Source organism: Phalacrocorax aristotelis, chromosome 1 (assembly GCF_949628215.1).
Source record: "Phalacrocorax aristotelis chromosome 1, bGulAri2.1, whole genome shotgun sequence".
In the NCBI taxonomy this organism is placed as follows: domain Eukaryota; kingdom Metazoa; phylum Chordata; class Aves; order Suliformes; family Phalacrocoracidae; genus Phalacrocorax; species Phalacrocorax aristotelis.
In genome coordinates this window covers 144,436,183-144,449,122 of record NC_134276.1, presented here as the reverse complement: position 1 = coordinate 144,449,122, position 12,940 = coordinate 144,436,183, and the positions used below count along the sequence as shown (strand labels likewise).

The following is a 12,940-nucleotide window of genomic DNA, read 5'->3' as shown; positions in this document are numbered from 1 at the left end:
TTCAGCAATATTGCTACTATTAATGGAAACAAATATTTTTTTATGAGTCTATTTTAGGATCGGGCAGTGTTTAGAGAGTCATAAAATAATTTATGGAGAAAAAGACAAAAAAAATTGCATGGTAACTGAAGTTAGAAAGGGTACAGAGGGTTTTGTTTAAAGTTACTGTTTCATACCCAGGTTTATTTGAAAGTGTTGCTGTTAATACTTTATTAAATGAACAGATAGTCTGATTCCTGTGGCTAGTAAATAACTATATGTAGCAAAAATTCACCACTCATTTATCTGTTTAATAAAGTCTCTGTCTCAGCCACTGTAGAAATGTAATGGCCCCCCTTGCCACTACTGTGAAAGGCTGGTTTGAGGAAGCTTCTGATAATTTTGCTGGTTTTTGTAGTTCACCTTCAGGCAATCAGGAGACAGGGAGCACAGGGATAGCTTGACCATAGCTTTGCCTGGGAATGAGCATAGCGTCACCCATGAATTTGCCCCTACTGAAGAACTTTGTGAGTGAGCACCTGTGGCCTAGGCTATAGAGGGCTCCTTCTGCTCTTTAGCTCTATCGATCATAGTGATTACCTTACACCTCTGCTCCAACAATAACATTGAAAGGCGAGTACTTACTATTTCCTCCTCAAAGTATTATGCAACTGGTACGGATGACACTGATGTTGTAATATGTCTTTCTGCCTGATTAGCTCAATCAGCTGCTTTTTGGAAAAAAGAGGAGAGAAACTAACCCCTGATAACTATGAGCTGGATTATTATACCATTCTGGAAAAGGTGGTGGAACTGTCCTGCCTTGCCTTATGCAAAGGACTTGAGCTTCAAGGGATGTCACAAGAAACAGCAATTGTCAAGGCTGCCCCCTCCTCAGGCAGAACAGCTTGTAGTAAATACTGAACTTATATCTTTCCAGTATGACCCAATATAGCCATAGCCTGCTGAATGTTGCAGTGAATCTTAGAAAATATCAGGCCCCCCAGTAAAGGCTTCAGTTCACCCCAAGTATGACCTTGTATTATTCTGCTAAGAAAATAGCATGTAGGTATGCTAATTTACATTACAGAAGCCTGAAAAGCTAAATAATGCTTTCAAAATGTTGAACTCCATTGATTCTTATTTAAGATACTGTGTAATAAGAAGGCAGATTTAAAGACAGAGCTGACTCATTGAAGAGACAGCAAAAATAAAAAGTAGGGAACTAGTTCTGTATGTCCTGTTACTGAAGGCATCTCTGTACCATGAAGTGGAGCTTTTATAAAAAGACTTATGTAGTAGAGCTTCTATTAACACAGAAACCAGAATCTCAGTAGCTGCATCAGAGCCATTCCCAGGTAGACCTTTGTGGGAATTGTTCCCAAACTCTTTGTAGGGCTAAGGTAGCATCCTGGTACTTTCCTACAGAGCTACATGGTACTGTTGCACAAGCTTAAGTTTGTGTCACTCCCAGCACATCTGCATCATGCTTCAAACCCTATCTTAGATGTGCCTCTGTCTGCGGTTGCAAGAGGATCACTACGACAGAATGCGAATGTGATTCATGACCGTCCTAAGACCTTTGAATACTTCCAGCGTGATGTAAGGAGCTCTGGTGTAAATAAGACTTGAGGCCAGTGATTCCGTAAAACGCCTGGGGAATCACCATCATTTTAGTGCTCCTTTGGTTCTGTGGAAACCTAATCTGGAATAGGACTACCAGGCCCTAACACAAACTATGCAGTTAATGTCAAAAATAAAGGCTTCTGGGTTAATTTCCCACACTTTTCAAACATGACCTGATTCCTATGAACCATTTAACTCTTTATTAGAAGAACAAAATTTTTTTCCTTGCTATCATTCTGGCATATTGAAATCTACTTGTTTTTCTATGTTCCTTTTTTCTTCATAGATAATAATGGGTGTGATCCTACTCTATAATTTACTCGGAGTGAGTGCCTTGGTCGGTGCTGCTGTCATTGTACTGTTAGCTCCAATGCAGTACTTCATAGCTACAAAGCTGGCTGAAGCTCAGAAGAGCACTCTTGTAAGTAAATTATTTCAGTGACATTTGTGATCCAGAAATGAGAATAGGGAACCAGCGGTTCTTGTTAGTGAACATTCATTGTGGAGGTTTGGGCAAGCTGTCCCTTAATTCCATTGTCCCTCCCTTTCTGTTTTTCTGTGGTTTAATATCTCTTCCTAACATTTGTCAGACAAGAATCTGAAAAAAGTATGTGGGCCTTGACTTGCCTTCTCTGCAGAGAGTATTTTTCATAAGCTAGCACAGTTTCATCTGAATTCAATTCCATGAAAGGGTGTTATTCCTACATTCAGATACTGAATTTCATGGGATGTTAGCAAACAGTACAAATGACTGATAAATTATAGGAGGGCAGTATTAAAGAACATGTGCAACCCCCCTCTGAAATGGCTAGAGACTTTATGCTCTCACCCCAAGCTTTGGTATTCCCTAAAAGCCAGCTGGCATTGCTGGATTCATATCTATTGTACGTTCTTCAGTGCTGTCACTTCATTTTGATGTCTAAATTAGTTCACCAGTTAGAAATGTTTTCTGATACTTTGTCTAATTTTTAACTTTATTCTCATGATCCTTGAACTTTTTTCATCAGCCTTTGATGTTTGAGTCTTCAAATATTTAAAGATCCTTGTTACCTTAATATTCAGTAAGCAAATTACATGTAAATGGATCTAATCTTCAGCACACTTCAATCCTGTTGAGTTGTGCCAATTTATATCAAGGAGGATTTATCTTTTTATAATTTCAAAAGTAGTTTGGATCTTTGTTTTTGCTCTTTTCTGAGTTATTCTGACTCATAACATCTTTTGGATTATGATTTTACCAAAATTTATGATTACTGTTTTCTGGTGAGAGGCAATTAGCTAAATATATCAGTAAACATCTCCCCTATTTTCATGACCATTATGTATGAATCCCAGAATGAATCTTGTATCAGCAGTTACACACATGTAGTCATCTGTCTATTGTTATGGACACCATTGACCCTAGTAATCCATCTCCCTGAGTTTCACCCCTACTTGAAGGATTTGGATGCTTTGTGTTATTTGTCTTCTCAGAACAGGGTCACTTAATTTCTCCTCATGATTGTAGATGCTTTAATATCTCCAAAGAACATGAAATTGTATATTGTTTTACTCAGTATGACAACTGAAACCCTGTACAAAATCCCAAACAAAATTATAAATCTTTAATGAATTTTACAACAGAAATGAAAGGAAAAGAACATTCCCATTAAAGCTACAAACCATTATCGATTTGTTATCCTTGTTTTCTTTTGGAATGAAGGACTATTCTACTGAGAGATTAAAGAAAACCAATGAGATACTAAAAGGCATTAAGTTGTTAAAGCTGTATGCCTGGGAGCACATATTTCGTACTAGCGTGGAAGAAACGAGAATGAAAGAACTCACCAGTCTTAAAACCTTTGCACTTCATACATCTCTTTCCAGTAAGTAACTATGTTTTTAGCTCTCGAAAATGGATCCTGTTCATGTCAGCATTCCTCCTGATTTCAGCCGAAGCAAGATACAACTGTGACTATGACACTTTTTTTTTTTGTGTGTGTGTGTGTAATGTGATTAAAATAAAAAGTCATGACAAATGTATAACACAGAAACTTGAAAATATAGAGCATGTGTTGTTGATTTTTTTTTTTAGTAAGTTTTCTGTCACCTTCATTACGACATTACAGTTATGAGTTGCATTATAGTAAGGAGGCTTCAGATAATATTAGCAGCTTTGATTACAGCAAAGATAAATTAGTGTCTGAAAGAAATTGCATTTTGGGTAGTGTAGAAGAGCTGAGAGGGTAATGTTTTAGTTGTGTTGCATAATAATTGTGCACATAAAACTTTTTATCCCAGTTCACTAGAGTATACAAACGAGATAATTCCTTGGCTTGTTTGTGTGTTTAAGATCTCTCTCTGTCATGGAAGGAAATTTCTTCCTGCAGAGGAATTTTCCTTTGGGAGTTTTAATTACTTGAAGTGGAAATAACTGGATTCGTCTAGTGCCATACAAATATTTGTAAAACTATTTTTTCTTATTTCATATAATCTGATGCCTATTTTATTTCTCTTTCACAGTTTTTATGAATGCAGCCATACCAATAGCAGCTGTTCTTGCAGTAAGATATGTTTTTTTTCACTTTTCTTTATAAAAAGGGAGAGAAAGGAAGAAGGGACATCATTGTTATTGTAGGACATATTCCTCATAAAACTGGCAGATGAGTTCATATGCCCCTGCTGACTGTAGGATAGCGCGACACTGGAAGTGTCCATTCCCAGAGCAGGTATTTCTCCAGCTGTGGTTTGGATTGGTAAAAACAAAAAGAAATATAAATTTTTACTGTAAGAAAGAAAGAAAAAAGTCATTGCTACATGAAAGACCCACTTTGAGAAGCTCTCCTATTGAAGGGTTTTTGGGTGGCTTTGCTTTTCTGTTGTCTAGCAATGAAAATCATTCCTGTTTCAAAATGCATTATAAGCCACCATTTCAGTTTTCAAGAAAGGATACTCTGCAGTTTAAGGAGAAATAAATTTTGCTTGTCTTCTGGCCAGGTTTAAATCTCAGCCTAATGCACTAGAGGAACTATGGCATGCTGGTCAGTAAGGAGTCTTCACAGACCGAATTCTGAGGGCATTACTCAGAGTACACTGACAGTGTGTACCATAATTGGATGAAATATGACTGTAGTTCTTCATCTGTGAAAAATACCACAAGATTTATTAGATTCTTGCTGATTTTTCTGGGTTGTGTGTTTCCTCCAAACCCTGAAGTCAACAACAAAATTTTACAGAACTAAATGCTTTGATTTTACAAAGAAAAATTTTTCTTTGTTGAATGTGTAAACCTCTTGAAATCATTAGCAAATTTTAAAAATATTTTTCACTTTAATAGAATACACCTTTCTTTCCAGTTTACTGGGATTCCCAATAAATTAAGGTATATGGGTTTTGGCATTAGTTGAGCAAAATATTTTGCTTGCTGCCATTGTCCATCTTTTTCAAGAGTCTTTATCCTGACATGCTCTTTTCCTGATGTGGCAGACCTTTGTAACTTACGCGTACACCAATGACAAGCCGCTGCAGCCCGCCCAGGCCTTTGCGTCACTGTCATTATTTCACATCCTGGTCACACCACTGTTCCTGCTCTCCACTGTGGTTCGTTTTGCAGTCAAGGCTATCATAAGGTAAGTGGCCATCTTAGTTTCTCCAACTCTTGAACACCTATGTTCACTGATACAATAAGGAAGGTGTTGGAGAAACAGGTTGTTTCTACCTGCTCACGGGCAAAAGGATTTAGAGGTAGGACTCTGATATTCAAAAATGTGAGAGAAATCAGAGTAACCATTTCTTTTTACTGCATGATACAGAAAAAAGGAATATTCCACTGGTTTTATAATTTCACCAAGTTTGGCAGTCCGGATTCAGAGCCAGACTGTCCTTCCTTAGGATATGCTCCACTTCTCACAGTGTGGCCACTCCCCTCACCCGGTACTTTTCTGGGCTCCTGACAACACAGACGGATATGAGGTACTGTCATGAAGCTGTCTAGCAAGACCAGCCCTGCTGATGCAAGTAAGAGCAACTAGCTTAAGTCTACCTCCACAAAGGGTACGCTGTGCACCTTAGTATTGTCCTGCCTCTCATTTCAAAACTAGCTTGGACTATCTTAGGAAAGACAGTGGGTGGAGGAACATTGGACACTGAAAGACCAGTTGCTCAAGGGAAACTGAGCTCTACAGGACTTCACTTATAGAGGAAATGCTGTTCCCCTGCACAGCAGTAAGAGACACAGGAGAGGAAGCACGGCAAGGCAGGCACGTGGGAGTTTAGTCTGTGAGGGTTAGGCATCTGCATGGCAGGACAGCGAGGAAGTTGTCATGAAATGGAAAAGGTAAAAAAAAAAAAAAAAGGAAAAGGAACTTATAAAATATGTTGTTTCATCAGAAACTTTTATGTTCCAGGTACTTATTTCTGCAAATGGCCCAACAAAACAACTTCCTTTGTGATGGGCTATAAAGCACTTGATATTAGGGGAGCTGCTTGGTAGTAAGTCAAATTTCAGACTTCTGGCTATTGCGTCAGTGGTCTGTATGGAAAGAGTCATGGTCATGGGGCAGTTCTGTAGACATACACACTGCCAAGATGTCCCAAGAGGCAAAGACCGACACCTGACTAGCAGGAATGTGTCAGATACCAAGCACTAGCAGGATGTGAAGACCAAACTAACCTTTCCACCCAGAAACATGATGCCTTCTTGCCAAGACTGAGGCACATTGGCAAGGTATTGCATTGTTGCTGCCACTGCCTCTTTTTGTTGGGTAACGATAATAACAAATAGCAGTCAAGGGGACTGCAGGCTCTACAGCTGTCATTTGCCAGTACCACACTTGCTTTACAAAAAAAAAAAAATTTGAGTTTATTTTTATCAAAGCAGCAGCAGAGCCACATGAGAGATTTTCCCTACGTTGAAAATTATTTCTGATTAGTGGAAAATCTCAAGTCTCCTTTATAAATCATCTCAGCCTCTACATCTCTGCACTATGTTTAGCATAGCCCTAATATCAAAATTGTGCGTACATTTTCCTTAGCACTGCTGGCCACCCCTTGGGACATTATTTAAATACCATATTTGCCAAACAAACTTTACCCTTTGGCAAACTTATTTCCTAACATCTTTCTCCGATGAACGTCATGTCCCCCAACTGAAGAATGAAGAATGCATGCTTGGCCACTCCATGGCTCTATCATTAATCAAATACATGTATATGAATATGCAGTCATTTGTGTTATGATGAAGGCTTATACTTTGGTCAGAATCTCCATTTTCTTGTAAAGAGTAGTTCTAGTACCATGAAATATTTTGAGGGTACCTGCCCTCATTCAAATGCAATGTAGTGGTTAATGTCTTCTTAGACAGATGATCAGAATGAGATCTCTTGTCTTCTACAAGAAGATAAATTCTTGCTTGATGCTCTTATATAAGACAAATTCTGATATGGGAGTTAGACATGTAAATTTTCCTTTAAAAAGAGGAGATATGAACAGGTATACTGGCAGGAGGAAATAACAACAATAGCAGTGCTTTCTTGATAACCAGTATCTCTGTGGCTTGGACATGTATTGATAATTTCATAGGAAATGCTCAGACAGACCTTGAAACAGGACTACTTTCCCATTTGCAGATTACTGTTCAAATCACTGTTCTGAAGTCATATGTCCTTTCTCAGTCTCTGAGTGCTTTTTCAGTCTCTGGCTCAATGCACCTTGATTTTAGTTTTTGCAGAGTAACATAGGTTCACCATGACTGGGGGATGCTTTTGTTCATCCCTTCCTCAGAATTACAAAGAGCCAGATGCTTACAGCACTCTGAAGGGAAGTGGGACAGAAAAAGGATCAAACCCTTCTCTGATGAAGAATGAATTAAACCTGTGCACTGTATTTCCCAGGGGACAGATTTAAGAAGTAGGCAAAGAGACCTCTTGCTGTATTTCTCCAAGACTGGCCCTGGTTGTGCTGATCTGTGCAGTATTCAGTCCTGTTTGCATGCAGTGTATGCAGAAGCTGTGTTCAGGATGCACCTAGTGCATTGGAATTTTCAGAGGATGTAGGTGGGTGAATGACTCATTTATGTATCCTGACTGTGTGTAGGCATGAGAAAGGCACAGAAGAGAGAAGCCTGTCAAGATAGAAACCATTGCCACAGAGCTCTAGTGGCATTCACATGGCTAGCTTTCCTCTTCATTCCCAGCTATCAGTATGATGTTTAATTACTTTCATCTGTCCTTCTTCCACATAAATATTTTATCACTTGCCGTCAGGGTGGCAGATGGTCCAACAGGGAACCAAAAGTATCCCATTAACTTCTTTTGGAACACTTCTGATACATCCTGCTGGCTGGACTGCACAAAAATGAAAACGTACTAATGAAGACCTGGGTTCATTTAATTCACTGTCCTCATTTCTTTCAAGTGTACAGAAGCTGAATGAGTTTCTCCTGAGTGATGAGATTGGAGATGACAGCTGGAGAGGCGGCGATGGCTCTGTAGCTTATGAATCCTGTAAGAAGCACACAGGACTTGTAAGTTGTTTTATGACACTGGCTTTCAAAGCAGAGACCATATATCCCCATACGAGGCCAATGTACTGGCTGATAGGGCTCGGGAGTTTTGGCTTCTAGCCTGACCCTAACATTGCCCAGTTTTTGCCTCTTCTATAACAGGATCTCTGTGTTTCTATGACATGAAGGGTCCTCAAACACATTTAAGCATTGCTGAAGTGCCAGTAGTAATAAAACCCCCATAACACAGCAAGACATTTACACTTAGTTCATATTAATCCTTCTCAGTTTTTATAAAAGGCACACTAGGCATCTTTAGGTAGGACTGATTCCTGCTCTGGGAAATTCAGAATTGGAGGTGGGAAAAACACCGCCAAACTTTGTGAAATAGGAATCAATTCAAAAATGCTGTTTGTGGAGTGCTAAAAATATAATGAGTTTGAGTAAAATGTGAAGGCAAAAAAAAAGGCATGGGAAATGATTTTGGAAAACTTTTTCTTTCATTTTGACATTTTTCAACTGATTATATCAACTGGTAACTGTATGTTATTACACTTACTGACACAGCTTTGTTTGGAGCTACCTCAGGTAGGGCAGGCTTATCTAGTGGTTTGAGGAGGATGATAGAGCTGAAATTTGAGATGGTTATGAATGGGAAACAAAAATCAGACATTTCCTGTGCTTCAGTTAAGGGTGTTTAGAACATTACAACACGTGCATCACAGTAGTGTGTCTGTATTGTCACACATATTTCTGGTTTCTTCTTGTGACCTAGAATAGTGGGAGGAAAGGGAATAGATTGTCTATTTCATAGGGAACCAAATGCTGTCCTCTCTTGAGAATTCCAACATTTCTCCTTGCTTCATTTCACTATGTAGCACACCAAGGCCATCAACAGGAGGCAGCCCTTGAGGTACCAGCTTGAAAGCTACGAACAGCCAACAAGGAAGCAAATGCGTCCTGTGGAGACAGATGATATCGCAATCAAGGTGATTTGAAAACATCACCTCATTCTTTATGAGGAGCAGGTCCTCCTGCCACAGTACCAGATAGTGCCCAATTGCTGCTGTTCTTCCAGAGGCAAATTGTCCATTGCAAGCAGAAGCCCTTAAATAAATTAACCAAAAATAAAGTGAGAAGAATTCGCTTCAGACCAGCTCTTTATAGAGATTCTCTGTCTTCTCAGGAAAAAAAGGGGCATCATGAGTTTAAAGGAACAAAACCTTGATAATCTGACATGCAGAAATTAACACAGATTTTTTAGACTTTCCCTTCATGCACTCCTCCTTCATTCTTAGAACCAAGATCAAAACCTTTGAGTAATTTTTTTTACATTTATTATGATGTGTCATTTATTATGACATTATTTTAAGTCGTGTTGGCCAACTTTTCCCCACATATGTGCTCTGTCCAAAGAATGTCTCATGACCCTGTCAGTGCCAAAGGAAGTATGCACAAGAAGGCTAGGGTCCACTGGGAACATTTTTCTAATCTCCAGCATAAACCTTGTGAATATTCAATTTGTACTTTGGAAATACATTCACAAGGGGCGATATATCACAATATGTACAATGATTCATTGCTTGATAAGCTATGCTCACTAGATTGTCACCTGTGAGGTCTTGTGATCATTATTCTTAGTCTTTAATCTTATACTTGACAGAATGAAAGTATTTGGTAAACAGAGTTCAACTCAAGATCGCTCCTTTATTGTGTTTCATACAGTATATATATTTGTGTAAATAACTTTTCTTATTCACAAACCTTTCTGAATTTGGCAATCTTTACTAACCTAACTTGCTTTTTTGGTGTAGGAGCATACCTCACCATGTCTATGGATCACAGAATTATTTCAGTAACATATTTTAAATCCAAACTAGACCTTCTATTTTTTTTTCCCTTCATGCATTTATATATCTGACATGTGGTAATTGCTTTGTAGGTGACCAATGGATACTTTTCATGGGGAAGTGGTTTAGCTACACTGTCCAACATAAACATAAGAATCCCAACAGGTAGGATAAATGCACACCCTAAACATGAAATAAGTAATATCAAATTGCTACTAATTCAATTTCTTTATGTTGTGAAAGACACAAAACCACACGTTTGGAAGTACTATAAATAAACAAAAAATTACATGTTTTTATATACCTATATAGTTTATATAGTTTTTATAATAGCAGGAACAAAGTCAAAAGTAAGAATAAATATGAAAAAGAAGATTGCAAAAAAACTCATTATTATTTTTAATAGACAAATTAAAAAAAGAAAGAGGAGAACTCCAGACCTGTTCAAACCAAGGGTCCATCTAATTCAGTATTTTATTTCCAGCAGTGGCTATCAGTGGGTGCACAGGGACACAGCAGTCATATATTATACTTCTACTATTCTTCAACATTACAGTCTCCCAGTTCACAACTATTTTCATCTCAGAGAATATCTGGAGCCTCATGTAGTTTGTCTGTCAAGAAATCCTCAATGAATTTCTCTTTCAATGAATTGCTCTTTGTCCAGCTAAGCTCCTGGCATTTCTTGCATCCTCAATGTCTTTTGTCTAGGAGTTTCATAGGTTTACAAGACATCTATTTGTTTTGGAAGATTTACATAGGAAGTGTGAAAAGTAGCAAAATAATAGTAGTAGTAGTAGTAGTAGTAGTAGTATCACTGTAAAGATGCCTAGCACTGTCTGTTGGTATTTCATGGTATCAAATAGTCTTAAATTTTATTTCTATATCCTATCAAGTACTTAGTTTTAAAATAGCTTATCACGTTAGGTTGACACATCTTCAATAGCACATATTTATTAAGCAATTCCAAAGTACTATATATAATCCCAAAGTTTATATAATTTGTTTCACTGTAGCATTAGGTGTCCTACACATTGATAAAAAACACTTCTTTGTGCTGGCCCAGTGCAACATACAGCACCACCAGAAAGAAGGTCTTTGTTCCAAAGAGTTTACAATCTAAGGCCGTGGGTTTACAAGCTGGGTGAGGCAGTCTAAGGTTTTACCTCCTTTAGAAGGAATGAGAAGCTGGTGAGAAGCTTACCTGGCAAATGCACTAGCTAGCATGGTTAGCAAGTTCAGTTAGTTAATGGGAGGATCTGAGAAGCACCATTGCCACTACAGAGTAGGACTGAAGGTAGGAAAGTGGTAGTGGGGGAAGGAGGAGTACAGCAAAGCAAAAAAGAGTAATGGATCTTCTTTCAGTTGCAGTCACTTTTTAGGTTGGCCCGAATTTTCATGGAACTACAAACTGAATAATCACTTCCCACTTTATATCATTTGACCCTAAATAACTTCCGTAAAGTAATACAATGTATGATAGTATCTGTCAATGCAATAGTCTAATTCCTTCAGAGATTAGTGTGTACTTGTACTGTCCATTAATGTATACTTCCACAGGTTAATACATGCAATATTGTCGATTTACATAGTGGATGCTAGCAAATTTAACCAACTATTTCAAGTGCTCTAGGACTGGATCTCGTCGGGCCTTGTGGACATGAGTAGAAATGGTGGGGTTTTTTCTTTTTTGAAAATGTGTTTGTTATTATTATTATCATAGGTCAGATGACAATGATTGTGGGTCAAGTTGGCTGTGGCAAGTCATCACTTCTCCTTGCTATACTGGGAGAGATGCAGACGCTGGAGGGAAAAGTTCACTGGAGCAAGTATGTTTCATATAGCTATTCATTGCTATATTCATTTAAGAAGGGGGTAGTTGGGTTTTGCTGTGAGAAATGTAAACTTCATGTCTCAGGACTGTATGTTAAATGATTATCATCACCCAGATCCTCTCTGGAAGGCATCACCTGCAAACTTATGAAGGATTTTCATTGCTGTTCTGTTCATGGTTCAGAGCGGACTACCTCAGGAAGGGAAAGAGGATAGTCTGGTGACTAATATCTAATATATTAGCCCTAGCAAATGACCTGAATAGAAAGCATATACTATTCCTGTTATCTAGTAGTCTTCAGTGGTGGAAGATGACTCTGGATTTACAGTACTCACCATAATTGAAGTTAGCATTCCGATGCAGCTGTGAAGGCATGACAGGCTGGAGATCCTTCAGTCGAGCGGTATTTGTGGGGTACCAGCATACAGGAAAGGCTGTCTTTCCCACTCAGTGATGTTACTGCTAGCAGAAAGAATAGTTGATATAATAACACAAGAGCAATACTTTTCTCCTTCCCTGGAAACTGCCAAGCCTTGCCTATGGAAGTCAGTGTTACTCTTCACAGTAATATGTTCAGAGAGCAGCCTGAGGACACGGAATACCTGAAGACTAAAAGGTCTGAAGAAGCTGTTGCTGAAAAGGGAACTGCTAGTGAGGTCAGACCTTTGGATCCACACGGATTCAGACCCAGTGAATGAGAACTTCAGATGGAGACTAGGTGGGGCAGCAACTACTCTTCCAGCCTAGGCAGGGCAGAGGCTGTGGCAGGGATGTGCTGTAACCCCAAGACTTGTTCTCTGATTTTAAAGATTAGTTCTGTTTCCTTAAAACTACCAAGCCAAACTCTTCTTAATTAGCTTTTTGAGGAGAAAGGGTGAATTTTGTCACAGAGACCTATCCCTTTGTTGCCCTGTGCCTTGAATAGTAACCTCCTTTGTCATCTTTTCTTACAACAATGTTTCAGGCTGGATTATTTTGGCTTTTTCTGTGTTAGAATGTGTGGCATTTTTTGTTCCCCAGACATATTTCCCTGTCTGCTATTCTAAACGTATGATCTCACTGGAGTAGCAGGTACAGTTGGAGCCAAGGGAAGACTAACTTTAGTTTAATGATATGTGAGTTTAAGCTTTGAGGGAAGAATAATATGTGACTTAGCACAGTTAATTCATT

At 38.6% G+C, this 12,940-nt stretch overlaps 1 protein-coding gene across 11 annotated transcripts in view; it reads left to right on the top strand.

The window, feature by feature from the left end:
* ABCC9 (ATP binding cassette subfamily C member 9) overlaps positions 1-12,940 on the top strand; it is a 74,522-nt gene that overhangs the window by 26,286 nt on the left and 35,296 nt on the right. For all 11 annotated transcript variants that reach the window (XM_075113943.1, XM_075113926.1, XM_075113993.1 and 8 more), the window contains 8 exons: positions 1,892-2,026; positions 3,308-3,470; positions 4,108-4,148; positions 5,071-5,213; positions 7,999-8,107; positions 8,965-9,075; positions 10,029-10,101; positions 11,660-11,765. In XM_075113943.1, the coding sequence (XP_074970044.1) occupies positions 1,892-2,026; positions 3,308-3,470; positions 4,108-4,148; positions 5,071-5,213; positions 7,999-8,107; positions 8,965-9,075; positions 10,029-10,101; positions 11,660-11,765 (881 nt within the window). The remainder of the gene's footprint in view (positions 1-1,891; positions 2,027-3,307; positions 3,471-4,107; positions 4,149-5,070; positions 5,214-7,998; positions 8,108-8,964; positions 9,076-10,028; positions 10,102-11,659; positions 11,766-12,940) is intronic.